Below are 20462 nucleotides of genomic sequence, written 5' to 3' on the forward strand. Positions count from 1 at the left end.
GGGGCTTCTGTACCTGTCTTTCTGTTCCCCCAAAAATTCCCCAGTCTAGTCAATGATGGTTCCCTGAAGCCTCTCTCCAGAGGACAGTCCAGAGTTCATTCTCTACACACCTTAAGTGTAAACATGCCATGACATTAGTGATCTTCTAAAAGAGCACTGTCTAACATTTCCTACCATCCAATACTTTAAGAAAGACTGTCAAAAAAGCCACCATCTCTAGAATACTTAACCAGTGGAAAGACAACAAAGCCCATTTTTTACTGGCTACAAGCAGGGCTCTGATTGGGGAAGGAACAGTCCAAGGCAGGTCACAGACAAGGGAAACTGTCTCTGGGGAGGAATCACCAATGTTGAACCAATGCTTACCCAGAAGAAGGGCTGAAGAGAACATGGGTAGCCAGGCTCCAGCATAAGTTTCTAAAAACTTATTTTGGATGTGTCAAAAGTAAGTTATTAAGGAGACTTTTCAGACATACACAAAGGTAGAGCAGCATGCTCAGCCACCACCCAGCCTCAACATCCATCTGGACAACCCTGCCCCAGCCATACTGCCAACCACTCCTCCTCCCCTCTCTAGGATTTGAAGCATATTCAAGATGTCGTGATGAACAAATGGTTCAGTACATATCTTTCAAAGATAAGGACTCTTATCACACCCAAGAGGATGAACAATAACTTCTTAATATTATCAAATATATAGTCGGTATTCAATTTGTTACATTAAAAAAACCAGAATCCAAATGAAGTCCATATATTGGGAGTCACTGATAAATCTTCTAAGTCTTTCCTAAAGTTCCCTCCAATCTCCTTTTCTTTTTTCTTTGCAACTTATGAAGAAACTAAGTTGTCTGCCTATAGCTTTCTCATGGTCTAGATTTTGCTGACTGCATCCCAAAGAATCATTTTAACACGCTCATCTGTCCTATATGTATATTACATAATTCCGTAACCAAATTTGGAGGCTTGATCAGATTCAGGTTCAATTTCTGGGGAACTGAGGAACAAAACTAGATAGATAATGTTGTATTCTAGACGATCTCTATTTAAGTGATATCAGCAGCTATTACTGTTTAATGCCAATATCTGTTCATTATTCTTTCTTCGCTTCTTAGCCAAAATACTTCTATGAAGATAAGTTTCCTTTCATCCATTATTTGGTCTTCAGTGGTCTAGTTTGTAATACAAACAGAACAAAAAAAAGGCAGAAGAGAGCAACTAGTTTTTGAAATAGTGAGTTGGTTCCCTAGCAACATAATCAATTCATTTTCATCCTAGGTTTCATTATGACTTCATGGGTCTAAACTGAAAACCAATCATCTTCCTTTTCTCTTACGATTTAAAAGTTGCTCTTGGAAATTTGAGAAATACAGAAAAAGTATATGGGAGCCTCGCAACATAGCAATACCCTATCTCTACAAAAAAAAAAAAAAAAAGAAAAGAAAAAATTTTTATTAACTGGGCATGGTGGTGTGTGCCTGTAGTCTCAGCTACTCGGGAGGCTGAGGTGAGAGGACTGGCTTGAACTCAAGAGGTTGAAGCTTCAGTGAGCCATGATAGCACCACTTCACTCTAGCCTGGATGGCAGAGGGAGACCCTGACTCAAAACGAAAAAAACAAACAAAGGCGGGGAGTGGTGGCTCACACTTGTAATCCCAGCACTTTGGGAGGCCAAGGCGGGCGGATCACCTGAGGTCGTGAGTTTGACACCAGCCTGACCAACATGGAGAAACCCCATCTCTACTAAAAATACAAAATGAGCCAGGTGTGATGGCACATGCCGGTAATCCCAGCTACTAGCAAGGCTGAGGCAAGAGAATCGCTTGAACCCAGGGTGAGGGCGGAGGTTGCAGTGAGCCAAGATCGCACCATTGCACTCCAGCCCTGGGTAACAACCATTGCACTCCATCTATTTAAAAAAAAAAAAAGACCATCACTCATCCTGCCACTTGATGATAACCACCATCAATCATATGGAAATCTTCCTTCTAGGTCATACCTGAATTTTACAACCTTAAGATCATATTGCACATCCAATTTTATATTTTACGTTTATTCTCTTATCAATATATTTGCCCTATGCTTTAAAATCAGCTTACTTCCAACCTCCTCATTTGACCAGGATGACTCCTCACTTCTGGCAAAGTTTGAAGAAGATCCACTCAGCAGGTAGCTCCGTCAGCTCCTTTACCTTGCCTCATTGTGAGGGCTAACGAGAAGCTGGCTTGAATGGACATTATTCCTAACTGAATAACTTCTCTATGAGGTTCTTTAAGCTATCAGGTTTCATACTTAACGACTGAGGTCTGCCTAAGATGCATAGCTCATGAGCAATGTCCCCATCTTTTCAGACTTACTCTAAGTCCCATTCTAGCATATGTGATCTGGCTTAGGCATTCTGCATTCGACTCCATCACCAGAACTGGTTAGGAATGTTCTCGTTGGTCTGAATATGGCCATAATTAGGATGTGCCACACCTCAAAGGGGAAGTGAAAGCCTGGGAGCTCATAAGAGTCCCCAGCAAAATCAATGAATAGTATCTTTATACACGCAAATACAAACGTGTACACATACATATTTACAGTAATGTATTGCTTAATGATAGGGATGCATTCTGAAAAATGCATTGTTAGGCAATTTTGTCATTATGCAAACATCATAGAGTGTTTTACACAAATCTAAATGGTATATAGCCTGCTACACACCTAGTCTATATGGTATAGCCACTGTTGTATATCTGGTCCATAATGATGTGGAAACATCATTATGTGGCACATTACTGTTTATTAACAAATGGGATCTCACTACATTAGGCTGGACTTGAACTCCTGGGTTCAAGCGATCCTCTTGCCTCAGCCTCCCAGGTAGCTGGGACTACAGTCATGCACCATCATGTCACTATTTATTATTTTTATTTTTATTGATCGATTTATAAAGTGATGTCTAAATTTGGGGCTACAACCTACCTTTACAGGACCAAACTTCCAGGTATGTTTTGTAGTATAGATTTTGAAGCATTTTTAAATTGTACTTATCCCCACCACTTGCTTCTGTGTGACTTCACACATCTACCTACATCCTTTATCCCTGAAAACGGTTGAGTTTTTGAGTTTTAATGTCAGTTTGACATAGCTGGAGTTCATCAGAGCTCAGTTGGGGGTTCTTTTCTCCCCCTCTCTTCATTCTTTCCCTAGCTAGTGACATCCATTCCTCTGTGCTCAAATTTGATCTCAAGATAAAGTATGTCATCACAGCTAACTTTTAAGAGCTTTTTAGGTATCAGGCACTACTTTAAGCATATTGCATGCATTAACTCATTTACCCCTTTAGAGAATCCTATGAGCTGGATACTATTATCTCCATCATTTAAGAAAGAGGAACTGAGAGACTGAGTAACTTGTCCAAGGTCACACAGTGTGGATAAAGCCCGAATCCAAATCAGGCCACCCGGCAGCAGGGTTCCTACTCTTGGCCAACCTATCCTAATGCCTATGCAATATGTATGAAACATGATCTCACTTGTACGGTCTCTTAAACTTTACTGATTCTGTGAGCCCCCACAGTAGAGCTACCCATCTGGGGAGACAGGCCTGGTGTGATAAAACACTGATGCAGTTCACAAGAAAGCAAGAGAACTGTTTCCCTGTTTCAGAGATAGATGAATTAATGTTAAATGTCTTATCCATATCACTTGTTTCATTCACATTCACAAAGAACTGTCTATTTAAAATAGAAAATACCTCATTACTTACCTTTGATATCTCTATGGACAATCATATTACTATGCAAATAATGGACACCCTCCAGAATCTGACGGGTGTATTTCCTAGTCACATTCTCGGTAAGAGCGCCATATGCTTTTAATTGGTCCTTAATTGAACCCTAGGAGAAAACAACAACAAAAACTACTGTATATGGTTTGAAATGAAAACTGCTATTAAATCTTTATTGGTAAAGAGGGCAGGAATTCTCATCTCACTCGTCTAAGCATGTCCTACTTGAATTTTATTTATTTTGTTCTTACTCTGTTTTTAAAGTATTTTATTGACATCTGATTTTCTCAGGAAAAGGAATGGGTGTAACTAGAAAGAACATATATGAGATTTTAAAGTTTTTTCTTTATATAAGAAAAAACTCAACACTCGAGTTCAAAACATGAGAACATACACAAAAGGAGAACTTCAGATTTTCTCAAGTGTTTTTTAGGGCAGGATAAGGTGCCATCTCTGAGAAAGCTGAATCAGTCTGAAGTGAGGAACAGGTATTTGAATTTTGAAAAAGCTTCCCTAGTGATTCCATGTACAAGTTTGATTAATAATCCCTTTAAAAGACAGAAATAAAATGCTTCCTGAGGGACAAATCTCTTTTTCGACAGGAAAATACATCCGAATGTTTCTGCCTTTCCTTGAATTTTGGTAAACGGTGTACTCTGTCATATGAAAGTAAATCCTTGGATTTTACAGATTTAACCATTTGTCCTTTCCACTGTTTATGAGCCATCCTTGGAGGGAGAGCATTTTGCAATTCTGTGGACCCAAACTTGTAAACCACACATATGGAAAGGAGCAAGGGTGCCCAGTCAACTACTGACACCTACAGTTCAGCATGGCTTGTTTGTTCAGTCTACTGTGTCTCTACCTGTAGTATTATACAGAAGAGGTCAGGCACAGTGGCTTACGCCTGTAATCTCAGCACTTTGGGAGGCTGAGGAAGTCAGATCACCTGAGGTCAGGAGTTCAAGACCGGCCTGGCCAACAGGGTGAAACCCCGTCTCTACTAAAAATACAAAAATCACACAGGTATCGGCCGGGCATGGTGACTCATGCTTGTAATCCCATCACTTTGGGAGGCTGAGGCGGGTGGATCACGTGAGGTCAGGAGTTCAACACCAGCCTAGCCAACAGGGTGAAACCCCGTCTCTACTAAAAATACAAAAAATTAGCTGGGCGTGGTGGCGGGTGCCTGTAACCCAGCTACTCAGAAGGCTGAGGTAGGAGAAATGATTTAATTCGGGAGGCAGAGGTTAAAGTGAGCCGAGATCGCACCACTACACTCCAGCCTAGGCAACAAAGCGAGACTCCATCTCAAAAAATAAAAATTACGGCCGGGAGCTGTGGCTCATGCCTGTAATCCCAGCACTTTGGGAGGCTGAGGCGGGTGCATCACCTGAGGTCAGCAGTTTGAGACCAGCCTGGCCAACACAGTGAAACCCCGTCTGTACTAAAAATACAAAAATTAGCTGGGTGTGCTGGTGTGCACCTGTAATCCCAGCTACACAGGAGGCTGAGGCAGGAGAATTTCTTGAACCAGGAGGCAGAGGTTGCAGTGAGCTGAGATCATGCCATTGCCCAGCCTGGGCAACAAGAGCGAAACTCCATCTCAAAAATAAATAAATAAAATAAAAATTATGGAAATACATGTATTTTTACATGAGTAAACATATCAATCACCACCTTGAAAATCATTAGTACTAGATGTACTTATTAAAAAATAAAATATACATAATGACAGATGTCACAAATCACATTTTATAACTCCTAATGAAATTACAGACTATAGTGATGACTATCAATCAGGGCTAAAAACATTAGGTGGATGGTTGAAAAGGAACGGGCTATTCATATGTGCCACTGCTATATCTCATATTACTTTCTGGTCTGCAGGAAAAAACAAAACTTTGCAGTGCAGGAATCAATATGTCAATCACCCTCATCTAATGGTTGGTCTTTGCACTGCTACAGTGGAATAACGAGAATAACCAGAAACTGGCTCCTGATAGGATGCATAGCTTCATCTATGATGTATCAAATAAAAAAAGGTTGAATGTGAATCTAATTTAGACCTTAGATCTAACTTGGAGTTTATAATAAATAAAGGGATAAAAGAACAAATTAAAATCCACATGCTCATTTCGGCAGCACATATACTAAAATTAGAATGATACAGAGAAGATTAGCACAGCCCCTGTGCAAGGATGACATGGAAATTTGTGAAGCATTCCATATAACTAAAAATATGAAAAATTTAAAACAAAAAAACAAAATCCACAAGAATGCAATTAGAGAAATCCATGAGAGTTTTTTGGTTTTTTTTTTTTTTTTTTTTCAAATTCTTCCAGATCCTGAGAGTGAAGACTCTTTAACAGGCTATCCTCCTCTCTTAGTCAAATCTGTATCATGTACAAACTGACTGCTCTAGATAGTAATCCTAGTACTTTGGGAGGCCAAGGCAGAAGAATCACTGAGTTTGAAACCAGCCTAGGTAGCAGAGTGAGACCTTGTCTCTCTTTCTTTTTAAGAATTATAAAAAACTGTTTAAAAAGAGAGAGATAATTAAGGAGCATAACAATTAAATGTAATGTATCATCCTAGACTGGAACTTGGTGTGAATATATCAGCTATAATGGGCATTTTAGGAAATCTCAAGATAGACTGTTAAGATGTCTGTAACCTACTTTAGAATACTTCAGCATTAATGAGTTAAAAAATACAAAGACAGATGAAGAGGACAGAAAATATAATAACCCAGCTCTAATTTAAAACTCTTTCAAAATGTTCTTAACTAGGGTTAACATTTCATAATCTACGTTTTTTTGTCTTTCTTTTATTAACTATAATTTTAAATGGAATGTGCATCTTCAAAAAGATGTACTAACTTACCCCTGGCATATATTCCATAAATATGGAAAGTGTTTTTTCCTGGGGATCCCTCAAACAGCCATAATACTGAACAATTCGCTCATGCAGCAAGTTTTTCAGCAACTGAATTTCACATTCAAGTGCGTTTACTTCCTGAAAGAGAGAATTCATTGTTAAGTCTTCAACAATGTCAGTAAAAGCAAAAAATTCTAATTTCATGGACCATCAAGGTGATTTCATTCTGAAAATTTTAGTTCCCAGTAACAAATATCTGAAAGTCTCTAACCAATAACTTTTTAAACAGTCCTTGATGATATGCTAAAGCAACACTGAATCAGATTAAGATTATAACTGAAGTACTAAAAAAGAAAAATACATATTAAAAAATAGATAAACATATCTAATCTGTTTTACAAATAATTTATACTAAAGAAAACTGCACTTTTTTGTAAAAATGCTTCTTATTTAGAATGGAAGGGGCTTAATGTTGAAAAAATAATAATAAATAAAGTTTCTTATAATGTGACAAAGTAAATGTGTGCAGTGATTTTTACCTTGCTGGTCTCAGGACTATCGGGATCAAACTGAACTTGCTTAACAGCCAATTCTCTTCCTGTATCAACATCATAACAGAGGTAGACCCTTCCAAAGGCTCCTTGGCCAAGCAGTTTGCCCAATCTCCAGTTGGTTGGAGCCCGAGGTGCTGAAAAAGAACACTTTCTTAAAGTGAAATATCAAACAGCACACAAATGGTTAATAACTAAATGAACATACTGCATTAGTGACATCCTCCATTGAATGTGCTTGGATATAAGGGAAAATTATGATTATCCAAATCCACATCTTTCAAAATTTTCTCTTTCATCAATTTTCTACAAATCCTAAACCAAAAAAAATTCATATCCCAAGAGTCATTTTTTTCTGAAATTGTTTTCCTAATTACATATGTGACAGCATCTTTCTTTCACTCAATCTAAGATGCCAAAGACTGTAAGATGCACCATTTCTAATCTTCACTGCAGTAATATTTGTACTTAGTTTTTCAGCCTCCACCTACAATGTAGAAAGTTGGAAAAAGTATCAATCCCATACAAACAAGAGAAATCTGGGTAATCTACAAAAGTTAACTTTTATTGAACACATACCAAAAAACTAAGATTGCAGGGCAACCAACTAACCTGAAATCGAAGGAAAAAATGGCACCTCCAAGGAGAGACAGAACAGAAGCACTGGACTCACTTACGGCAAAGCGCAGAGAAAGACCCACACAAGCAGGGAAGAATTCACCTCCATTTTAAACAAATGTGGGCTGGCACGAGAGTACTGAACCCTTGGAAGATCCAGACACAGACTCAGAAGGTTCAGACGGGAAATTTAAAATAACTATGACTAACATGTTAAAGGTTCTAATGGAAAAGGTAGACAACATGCATGAACAGATGGTGAACAGAGCAATGGGAACTACAGCAATGAGTCACATGAAAATGCATGAAATAAAGAACAATGACAGAAATTAAGAATTCCTTCAACTGGATCATAAATAGATGCAACAAGGCTGAGGAAAGAATCAGTGAACCTGAAAATAGATCAATGGGGCCAGAGAGAGGGGGCGGGGAGGGAGAGAGAGAGAGTGTGTGTGTGTGGGAGAGGGAGAAAAAGCAGAGGTATGAGACAGTATCAAATAGTCTAGTGTACAGGTAATAGGAATCCCAAAAGAAAAAGGAAGAATGAGACAGAAAAAATACTTGGAGAGGTAACAACTGAGAACTTTTCACAAACTATAAATACAATAAACTGAAAGAACACCCGCTGGGAACCCTACACAAATATACCTAGACACATCAAATTCACACTGTAGAAAATCAAAGACAAGCCGGGTGCGGTGGCTCAAGCCTGTAATCCCAGCACTTTGGGAGGCCAAGACGGGCGGATCACGAGGTCAGGAGATTGAGACCATCCTGGCTAACACAGTGAAACCCCATCTCTACTAAAAAATAAAAAAAACTAGCCAGACGAGGTGGCAGGCGCCTGTAGTCCCAGCTACTCGGGAGGCTGAGGCAGGAGAATGGCGTGAACCCAGGAGGCGGAGTTTGCAGTGAGCCGAGATCCAGCCACTGCACTCCAGCCTGGGCGACAGAGCGAGACTCTGCCTCAAAAAAAGAAAGAAAGAAAGAAAATCAAAGACAAAATCTTGAAAGCAGCTGGGACAGCTACAGGGGAAGAAAGCATGTTACATATGGAGGAACAAAGATAAGAATTATAGCAGATTTCTTTTCAGGAAGTATATAAGCCAGAAGACAATGGGACAATAGCCTAAAGTGCTAGAAAGGCCAGGTGCAGTGGCTCACACTGTAATCCCAGCACTTTGGGAGGTTTTGGCAGGTGGATCAGCTTAAGCCCAAGAGTTCAAGACCAGCCTGGGCAACACAGCAAAACCCTGTCTCCACAAAAAATACAAAATTATCTGGGCATGGTGGTGCATGCCTATAATGCCAGATACTTGAGAGTCTGAGGTGGGAGAATTGCTTGAGCCCAGGAGGCAGAAGTTGCAATGAGTTAAGATTGCACCACAGCCTGAGTGACAGAGTGAGATGCTGTCACAAAAATGAAGGAGAAATAAGACTTTTTTCAAACAAACAAAAGCTGAATGAACTTACTACCAGCAAGTCTATTTTACAAGAAAGGTTAAAATGCAGTTTTTTAGGCAGAAGGAATTTGATACCCAATAGATCTTGGATCTTTGTTTACATAGATTTTGGATCTATACAAAGATCTATAAAAATGAATATACTGAAAATATATATAAAAAACATTTTTCTCTTATTTTTAATCACTTCAAAAGATAGCTGTCTAAAACAAAAATAACAGCAATATAGCATGGGGTCAATATGGATATAAAAGTAAACTATGACACACTAGCACAAAAAAGGAATTCAGAGTATGTAAATAGTGCTGCAATAAACATCTTTGAGCATGAATCTTTGTATGCACTGCTTACATAATAAGGTCTAAATGCTTTGCAATCTGGCCTGAGTTACCACTATAGGCCTATTCCCACTATTTCAAGTAAGATTCACATCAGCCAAAAATTGAACCATTCACCATTTTTAGATGATGTTATGGCCTCTTGCACATTATCTCCTCAGCTGGTGATTTCTACTCACATTTAAATGCTATACAATTATTTCTCCATATATCATCTACCCCATTAGATTATGTCTTAAGAGATTATGTTTGAAATCTCAGTGGCAGGCATTCAACCTCAGTGGTAGGCATTCAACAAGGATATGTGAAATGAATGGATAAAAAATGACTAGTTGGTAATAGTTTTCCTAACACAAGTGAAGAACAGAATTATCTAAAGTAATTAGCAGTGATACCATGCTTATACCTGACATTCCAACTACCTTTAGAAACACGATTATTACCTTTTTTGAGTAGTTCATCTGACCCCAAAAACTCACTTAGGATTTATTCCTTTTAATACTATAAAATTCTGCAAAGGTTCTGCTCTACATTTCACTATGCCAAGTTCTATTACTTACAACGGCTGGGTGGGCTGATGTCCATTACGGTCAAAGTAGGATTGTCTATGTCACTTCCCCTTCTTCTTATTCGACTATCATCATACTCTGGGGTAAAGATACTGCTTCCACTACTGGTACTTAAGGAGTGATCAGTAGGACTGAAACTCACAGGAGACCGGAAGCTGGTCCCCTGGGTCCTTCTAGCTCTTGGAAAAGTTTTACGACCTACAAAATGAAAAGAGAATGACCTTATACCTTTTGTTAATATGTTGTACTTTTAAAGTATTTAAAATTTGTAATGTGGAGAATAGAAATTTGTCCTGTAACTAGGCTAAGAAATTGAAATACCAATGATTGGGTGGGAAAAAATAAACAGAATCTGAGTATGAATTCAAATAATCTCTTATGATAAAACATGTATGAGTGTGCTCACACACACATACACACACAAATCATAAAAAGGAACCTCCTTGCTTCTAGATAAAAAGGAGAAAAAAAATTTACTCTCATTTCCAATAATGATTTTAAAATCTAAAACAAAGATTCAAAAGTTCATAGGTAGTAATTTTTTTCTTTTCTTTTTGAGACGGAGTTTCACTCTTGTTGCCCAGGCTGGAGTGCAGTGGTACAATCTGGGCTCACTGCAACCTCCACCTCCCAGGTTCAAGTGATTCTCCTGTCTCAGCCTCCCAAGTAGCTGGGATTACAGGCGCCCACCACCATGCCCGGCTAATTTTTCATATTTTCAGTAGAGACGGGGTTTCATCATGTTGGCCAGGCTGGTCTCGAACTCCTGACCTCAGGTGATCCACCCACCTCGGCCTCCCAAACTGCTGGGATTACAGGCATGAGCCACCGCACCTGGCAAGTAATTTTTTTTCTTAAAGGGATGATGTAAGTATCAATCTCATCATCAAGGAGTAATTTTCTAATATCATTTAAAAATTACTTCTTTTGGATGGGTGCAGTGGCTCATGCCTGTAATTCCAACAATTTGGGAGGCAAAGGCAGGCAGATCACTTGAGCCCAGGAGTTTGACACCAGTCTGGGCAACGTGGCGAAACCCCATCTCTACTAAAAATACAAAAATTAGGCCGGGCACAGTGGCTCACGCCTGTAATCCTAGCACTCTGGGAGGCCGAGGCAGGTGAATCAGGAGTTTTGAGACCAGCCTGGCCAACATGGCAAAACCCCGTCTAGACTAAAAATACAAAAATTAGCCAGTTGTGGTGGCAGGCAACTGTAATCCCAGCTACCTGGGAGGCTGAGGCAGGAGAATCCCTTCAACCCAGGAGTCAGAGGCTGCAGTGAGCTGAGACCATGCCACTGCACTATGGCCTGGGAGAAAGAGCAAGACTCCACCTCAAAAAAAAAAAAAAAAAATTAGCCAGGCATGGTGGCATGCACCTATAATCCCAGCTACTTGGGAGGCTGAGGCAGGAGAATCACTTGAACCCAGGAGGTGGAGGGTGCAGTGAGCAGAGATCATGCCACTGCACTCCAGCCTGGGTGACAGAGTGAGACTCTGTCTAAGGGGAAAAAAAAAGAAAGAAAATTATTCCATTTTGGCCAGGTGCAGTGGCTCACACCTGTAATCCCAGCACTTTGGGAGGCTGAGGCAGGAGGACTGCTTGAGCCCAAGACTTCAAGACCAGCCTGGGCAACATGGTGGGACACTGTCTGCACTAAAAAAAAAAATTTTAATTAGCTGGGTGTGATGGCAAATGCCTGTAATGGCACACATCTGAACTCAGGAAGCCAAGGCAGGAAGATCACTTGAGCCCAGGAATTTGAAGTTACAGTGAGCTAAGATCATGCCGCAGCACTCCTGCCTGGGCAGCAAAACTTTGTCTCTTAAAACAAAAAAGTATTCCTTTTCTTTAAGGTACAGCCAAGTCTTATAAGTTGACATAAAGCCAAAATGCCCATTATATTTTTGTTATAACACAATTTCCTCATATTTTTCTAATGGTATTACATAAATATGAGGTTTAAAAATTTTTTTTGTATTTATTTTTGTTGTTGAGATTTTTAACTGTTCTTGTGGTCTAATTGCTAGAAACTTACCATCATTATACTCTTGATGATGATATGAAACATGATACCTTCTTGGATATGTTCCTCCTTTTCCAAATTTCTCAAAGATAGGGTTATCATAGTCTGTTAAGACATATAAGATGGTTATCTTTTATTTTAAAAAATAGTTAAATATTTCTAATGATGAAAAGCACATTTATAAATTTTTATTTGACTTTTCAAAAATCTCCCCTCTCCTTCCCAGCCAAAACATTATCCAATGACATAAACATTTAAACATTTAGAATTTATAAAGTCTAACCTGAAAATTCCTGATGATTATCTGGGTAGCTCTGTGCCCTAGGCATTCGTGATTTTGGATAGCTCTCTCTATAAAGAAAAAAATGTCACATTAAGTTTACAGAAAGTACGTAAGACATTAAAAAAAATCTTTAAGCAATATCTATATCTGTGCCTCTCTGTATGGGTGTGTGTAAAGGAGCTCACTTTGAAAGGTTAGTGTAACTAAAAAAGAAAAACTACACTAACTTGGTACATGTAAGCAAAGAGCCTGGCTTTAAAAATTAACCCTATAGTATAGTGGAAGAATGATGTATTTTGGAATCATAGGTGTTTCTAAGCACTGTGTTTCAATCCAAGCTCTGCCACTTAACTATGTAACCTTGGCAAATCACCCTTCTGCATCAACAAAAAAGATAATTTCCAACTAATCAAGTGTATACAAGTAAGGTGTCCAGGATAGTTGTTTGCAAATGGTGAGTACTCAAATATATAGCTTTCTCGTTACTACTTCCGTGAATTTCTTAAATGTCTACCTTGAGGTAGACATTGACACATACAGAAATTTCATATACATGGACAAAAGAAACTTAAATGTGCATTCCCACACAATATTAGTTATTTTTTCAGAATTTGCTTTCATAAAGCAATTCCAGAGAGGATTACCAAGAATACTGTCCTACTGAGACCAGAAGGGGGAGCACTTGTAACAAAAAAATTCACATTTTGCCACTTCATCCTGCTCATATTCCTGAACAGCTTTTTCACAAAAGTACTTAAATGTTTGCCTACACGTACCAACGTGGCACAGTGGGCTACAATTACCAGTAATTTAAATTATTTCTAATCTGGTGCCAGAATGAATATAATTCTGAACAGGTGAAATAACTTAGGAAATCTCCAAAACCAAACATATTAATGTAAAAGTTGATAGCACTTTCACAAATACAGTTTTAAAAGTAAATGCACATAAATTCTAAATTTGATTTGCCTTCAAACACACAATTTTGACATGCAGGAATACTCAAACTATTATAATCAGGTATCATTTTAACTAATAAAGATACTGAATTCCATGAGGTAAAGGGGTTTTTATCCACACTGTGCAAAAATTAATCTGCCATCATTATATACAAGTACCAATTATATTCCTCTGAATGTAGCACAAAAAAGTTACTGATAATTCAACATGCTATCTGTATGAATATTTACCCATATCTATTAAAAAAGAAAAACTACTATAAACTGAGCATGGTGGTTCATGTGTGTAATCCCAGCGCTTTAGGAGGCCAAGGCAGGAGGTTTGCTTGAGCCCAGGAGTTCGAGATCAGCCTGGGTAACAAAGTGAAACCCCCATCTCTACAAATAATACAAACAACTTTGCCAGATGTGGTATTAATAGCAAATGCCTTTGATCCTAGCTCCTCAGGGGTCAGAGGTGGGAGGACTGATAGAACCCAGGAGGTCAAGGCTGCAGTAAGCTGCATTCACTCCACTGCACTCCAGCCTGGGTGACAGCAAAACTGTCTCAAATAAACAAACCATCCAAAAACTACGATAAATATTACCCATCCAAAGGACTATCAAGTGATGGACAACTTCCTGAGCCAGAATTTTCAGGGCTGCTTAAAGATAATGGATCCAGCATCTAGAAAAAAAAAGGAGTTCCACCATGATTCAATTTGATATAACCAAAAGTTGCTTATTAAAAAAAACCTTCCTTAATGAGACATACTTCATGTAACATAAAATTCACCCATTTAAAGTATACAAGTCAAGGCTTTTAGAATACTGAGAGCTGTGCAACCCTCACTCACCACAATTTTAGAATAATTCCATACTCAATAGTGGTCACTCTCCAGAGTTACTCATTTTCAAATGTCCCTTGTAAGCAAGCCACGACTTCAAAATTTCCTAAGAGAAAAATATTCTTTCTCTATAGACTATTGACTAAATAATTAAAAGCTACAACATTTCACACTATTTTGCTTACTGAAAACTGAACAATGGCCCCACCCAAACTGAGACTAATGACACTATGACTGTTACATTAGAAAATGTGAACTACTATAATAGTGTGAAGATATAATGCAATGCAATGTTAAGGGAATAATAGCAACTCCATGAAAACATTTTAATACTATAAAACTGAAGTATTTTTTAAATGTTTCAGAAAGTTCACAAACCTCAGTTTCATGAAGTTAAATATTTGTAGTTTCATTCTATCTTTCAAATGTTTAAAAAAAAAAAAAAAAACAATCTGGCTGTTAATTCCAGGATTACAAAGCAAATACATTATCATTCACTCACTCTCATTCATTCACTTACTGAGCAATAAAAAACCAGCTGTATTCCAGCTTTCTTTACACAGGCACAAGTAAATTAACGGGCATTTTCCTATATTTTTTCTTTTTTGTTCAGTTAAGAAGATATGCAATTAGAGAAGAGATAACACACACACACACAGTTACCTGCCAAATCACACTGACCCTGACAACATCTCTTTAAATTAAATGTAAAAATCAAACTTTTGCTTACTTGGTCCATGCTCTCTGGAATGAACTCTCCTTCACTGTTGATACTAGTGAATGACCCATTTCGGGCAACCTGGTGTAATTCATCTGGAATGTATCCTGGGGGAGGAGAACTTCTATCTCTACTAGTAGGACCTCAAGGAAGAAAAATAATGTAATTTATAATTATAGGCAAGGGAATCAAGTTTTGTTTTAAATAGGCTATATTTCTGAATTGTATCAGTAATACTTTCAGCAAAAGAAAATTCAGTTTTTATTAAAACTTGTCAGAACATTCATTTGTAAAACTTCAAATGGTTTCATAACCTTTGTAAATTCCCACCCTATCATAATTATTAACCTCACCATAATATTACATTTATACTCACTAGGTAGTATCGTATTCTGACTGCTAATGGGATGATAATACAATATAGATTTCTGGTATTAAGACAGTTTAAGTAATCACATTTCTTATAAGACAATAACCCACTTTATTTTACTTGGTTCTGTGGAAATGATGCTATATTTATTGGTACAGTGTCTCACCTTTCCTCATAGTTTTTTTGAAATTAAACTATAAGATATGGGGAAGTTATGTGAGCATTTAAGTTCTGGTCCAATTTAAAGCAAAAAAGTTTCCAGCTTTATGTAAAGGAGTCATTGTGAGTATATGCAAGCATTTGTTAGTGAGACAGGGAGAAAGAAGAGAGCAAAATGATTACCAAGACATGTGCATAAAAGAGAGTACTGTCTACACTTGTCTGTAAAATGATTAGGAGCTCAATCCAAGACATGTGCATAAAAGAGAGTACTGTCTACACTTGTCTGTAAAATGATTAGGAGCTCAATTTGAGTCAGGATTGATTTAGGCTTCATAACAACTGTAGCCACAATAATACTGGTCCGTAATATTTTTATTCCTTCCATATCCCCGTGCTTACAAAATAAGATCAATATAGTCAATTACTAAAAGGAGACAGAACTTTAAAAAAAAAAAAAAAAAAAGGCTATGAAAATTTTGTCTCCCTATTTGACAACCCATTTTTCACAGTAATGCATATGCCAATGCACTCTTCGTTGAGACCTGTTTATCAGCATACACTCCTAACCTAAAGGAGTTTTTCCTCTATCTCCCTTTTATAAAAACAATTAAAGAAAATAACTGCCAACATATAAGAAAAATAATTAATGGTCATATCTAGCAAAGCTGTTAAAAGTTTAAAGCAGTGCCAATAAAAGACTACTAATTCTATACTTCACGATTTCCAGTTTCTTCTTATGCTGGCACTGACGTCAAGAATATTTATTAGAATAAGATTGAGGTATTCAGTGTAATTTTAATTCAAAATATATTTAAAATGTCAATTTAATTAGTGCATTTAGCTTGCTCTGTCTAATGCAACTAAAGTGAATTAGAGCTGGGCACCGTGGCTCACGCCTGTAATCCCAACACTTTGGGAGGCCGGGGTGGGCGGATCACATGAGGTCAGGAGTTCGAGACTAGCCTGGCCAACATGCTGAAACTCCATCTCTACTAAAAATATAAAAATTAGCTAGGCATGGTGGCAGGTGCCTGTAATCTTAGTTACTCGGGAGGCCGAGGCAGGAGAATCACTTGAAACCAGGAGGCAGAGGTTGCAGTGAGCCAAGATTGCGCCACTGCACCCCAGCCTGGGTGATGGAGTGAGACTCTTATCTCAAAAAATGAAATAAAATAAAGTGAATTAGCAATTTTTTAATAAAATGACAAGTACCGTAATGTGATAAGAAATGGGGATAAAGAAAGAAATGTACAATGGACATCTGAGCTTTGTACAATGTACAAAATGTACAAATGTACAATGAGCTTTCTAGTTTGAAAAGTAAAATGTACAAATGTTCTCTCAATTTAATGCTACAACAATCCCATGACTTAAAGAAGAAGACACATTTACTGGTCTCAGGTTCATCAGAGAGCTGGAATTTGAATTTGGGTATTTCAAATGTTCTTTCACCAAATTTTAAAACTGTATCGAAATACATCTGAACGAAAAGGACAAGCCATTTGTATTTTGCTTGTGTATCACCTCTGCTGCTCGCATTTCTGCATTCCTGAAACCCAAAGTAGGACTTATGTAAGACAGACACTTAGAAGAAAATGGTCATAAAATAGCTTCTTCTGGGGACCAAAAGAGAACACAAATAATGTCTATTTTTTCGGTGGTTCACATGCCAATTCAATTTTTTCTTTGATTATCAACAATCCTCTTCTGTTACCAATCTCTTTCAGATTCCCAACCACATTTATTTTGACCCACTCTCCTGTGTCCTCCTATTCATCTGTTTTTCCTCCTCTTTAACTTTTCTCTTTTAAATTCGCCCCTCATACATGTTTTCATGCCATCTTTCATGGCCATACTCACTGTCCTCTCTGTAAGAACATTTATACCAGCGGTTTTTTGAAACAATGTAATGCTTTTATCAAATAAAAATGTAGATTATCAATGTTTTATACAAATTGAAGAACAGACAGAATGGGGAGTTCAGAGTACCTGTGTCCAACTCATGTTGCAAGAATAAAGCCGCCTTAAAAAAACAGCATGCAAAATCTTTATTTCTTTATATCATAATCTTAATTACAACAATAAATTAATGGCAAATGAAAACAAATACTAATAAAGTAGTAATAAAGCATAATATAAAAATTCTTAGTATCTTTATTTTGACAGCATTCTTGGCAATCACTAAAACCCTAGAGAAAGACTTGTGAATTTACAGTCTATTAATTTTAATATATTATAATTACTTCCTTTAATTTTTTTCCTCCATTCTATTTGTACAATGAAAACTTTTTTTTTTTTGAGATGACGTCTCGCTTTGTCACCAGGCTGGAGTGCAGTGGCACAATCTCAGCTCACTGCAACCTCCACCTCCCCGGTTCAACCAATCCTCTTGCCTCAGCCTCCTGAGTAGCTGGGTCTACAGGCATGTGCCACCATGCCCAGCTAATTTTTGTAATTTTAGTAGAGATGGGGTTTCAACATGTTGGCCAGGATACTCTCAATTTCTTGACCTTGTGATCTGCCTGCCTTGGCCTCCCAAAGTGCTGAGATTACAGGCATGAGCTACCGCACCCAGCCTAAAACCTCTTTAAAGTTTTATTTGAATTTGTTGACATTAAAATACCCTGAATATATAAACAAAGAATTTAAATTGGAGATTACTAATCCTGTAAACTTGAATTTCCAAGGGACATCAAATAAATAATGTATTTAACTTAAATTACAGGAAGTAGAGAAATAGGATATTAGTTATCAGGAATATGTTTAGGTGCTGCACTACATTAAAGGATGGAGAAGAAATTGAGAAATCATTCATTTCGTAATTCAGACACCAGCTTTCTTACCGATTATAGAAAGCCGTTTTTTCCTCTCTGCTCCAAATACTGTATTATCCAAATCTTCTAGTGATGGCAATGGTTCTAAATTAGTAGCCTGTTACAAAGGAGAAAAGACAGTTAATGCTGTTCTTCCTCCTTGGGGCTTTAAACAGAATCTTCTCCCCTACCAAGTACAAACCATTTTATATAGTTTGTGAGCCTTAATCAAATCCTCCCTTTGAAATTTTAATTCTAACATAATTCTTTCTAAGTTGTCAGTTTCTATTAGCTTCATAAGTACAACATATTATAGTTATGTATAACTATGACTGTGGTTTTGAGGAGCAAGGATATTAAAGTACAGTAATTAAAGGATGTAAGTTTACATTTAATCATAATGAAAATATTGCAATGATTATAGAATATAATTATGTTTCATATATTAACTTTCACAAGCCTAAGTCCTATAATTCTTACTGAAAAAAATATCCCAAGTCATACCTGTGTACTTCCATTTATTACAAGTAGTATCTTGAGGCTCTTCATATGAATACTACGATCCAGCAGTTCCACAGCTTTGTCCAAGTCATCTTGAGTAGTTAATGGAATTACCAACTAAAAACAAACATAAGGAATCATGCAGCTATCTCACCAGGTCAAGTCTTCCACAAGCATCTCCGCTACTAAGGAATTACAAATGTCCAAATGCCTTGCTCTGTGATTTGTTCCTATGATGAAAGTCTGAATGTGTACGTGTAGATTGTTTTGCCCTCCTCATTCTACCACCACTAAAATCTTAGAATGAACATAGATGTTTTTAAATTTGTCTTTATTCATCATTACATTATTTTAGAAAATAACATTTAAGGATTAATTTTCTAGGATATTTCCATAATGTTGCTAAATTTAAGTTATAGTATGTTCACCCCCAAAAAGCATGAAGGAGTACAGACAAAGATCAAATGAAATAAAGGTACTACTTTTCTTCTGTATAGATGAAACTCAGTTCTTTTTTCAATAGTAACCACAAATTTGTACTCTCAGCTGGTGTGCTCTTCAACATACCAACATCCTGAGTACCTGCCATGGAGGACAGCTGCCATGGAGGGGTACCGCTAGTAACATATCTGCAATCTACAGCCCACCTGGAGTTCTTCTCTCTGAGCCTGGTGACCTGACCACTATACACTAAAACAAATAAGCTAATGAGCTAACTATTCCATAGTAAACCCTCAATGTGGAATCTGCTTTCATTAGTCTTCTCATGCAGCAGATGTTACAGAGGACAAAAGCACCTAAGAGGTCTATGAGAAAAAGCATAATTCATACAATTTAAGAAAATAAAAATACCTTCTTTTTTTTAAAAAAAAGACAATTTAGTAACTTAAGAAGACTCTGTCAAGAACGTCAAAGTATACTCCATTTCATTGAAAGAGGAACAGAATAAAACCAAGTGAACATATTCTGCACTAGTTAACCTGCTCTACTTAGCACAATACACGAGCCATTCAAATGCAAGGATGAGTTAATTTGGAGTCTCTACAGTACAAATTCTTTGAGGACAAGGACCCCCTATACCAGCAATGAGCAAAGAGCAGACAACCTGGTAAATGCTGTTTAATAAATATCACAGTGCTCAATCTGAACCCAACCCACTAGCTGGTATGGTGTGTGTTCATTCTGCAGACTTCTTTATGAAAAAAGTCCTTGAGGTTTTTGATTTTTTGTTTTGAGATGGAGTCTCACTGTCACTCAGGCTGGAGTACAGTGGCAATCTCAGCTCACTGCAACCTGACTCCTGGGTTCAAGTGATTCTCCAGCCTCAGCCTCCCCAGTAGCTGGGTTTACAGACACGTACCACCACGTGTGGCTGATTTTTGTATTTTTAGTGGAGACAGGGTTTCACCACTTTGGCCAGGCTGGTCTCAAACTCCTGACCTCAAATGATCTGCCCACCTGGGCCTTCTCAAGTGCTGGGATTACAGGTGTGAGCCACCGTGCCCAGCCAAAAAAGTCCTTGTTATAAGAAACGCTGCCAGACACAAAAATAAAGAAGGATCCATGTGAATTCCATCAGATAATCTGCTTGCACTTACTTACTCTGTTCTT

At 37.8% G+C, this 20462-nt stretch overlaps 1 protein-coding gene and 1 non-coding gene across 2 annotated transcripts in view; one reads left to right on the plus strand and one right to left on the minus strand.

The window, feature by feature from the left end:
- The window catches only part of MAP3K2 (mitogen-activated protein kinase kinase kinase 2), a 97704-nt gene that overhangs the window by 12695 nt on the left and 64547 nt on the right, over positions 1-20462 (minus strand). Inside the window, exons 6-15 of the mRNA XM_023225593.3 lie at positions 18855-18968; positions 18381-18468; positions 15018-15148; positions 14048-14127; positions 12502-12569; positions 12231-12323; positions 10182-10388; positions 7191-7339; positions 6658-6789; positions 3751-3880 (exon numbers count right to left, since the gene is read on the minus strand). Of these exons, the coding sequence (XP_023081361.1) occupies positions 3751-3880; positions 6658-6789; positions 7191-7339; positions 10182-10388; positions 12231-12323; positions 12502-12569; positions 14048-14127; positions 15018-15148; positions 18381-18468; positions 18855-18968 (1192 nt within the window). The remainder of the gene's footprint in view (positions 1-3750; positions 3881-6657; positions 6790-7190; positions 7340-10181; positions 10389-12230; positions 12324-12501; positions 12570-14047; positions 14128-15017; positions 15149-18380; positions 18469-18854; positions 18969-20462) is intronic.
- On the plus strand, positions 5901-6007 carry LOC111551600. The gene has a single exon (XR_002734407.1). It is a non-coding gene; the product is annotated as a U6 spliceosomal RNA (small nuclear RNA).

The sequence above is a fragment of the Piliocolobus tephrosceles genome, chromosome 11 (assembly GCF_002776525.5).
Source record: "Piliocolobus tephrosceles isolate RC106 chromosome 11, ASM277652v3, whole genome shotgun sequence".
Classification (NCBI taxonomy): Eukaryota; Metazoa; Chordata; class Mammalia; order Primates; family Cercopithecidae; genus Piliocolobus; species Piliocolobus tephrosceles.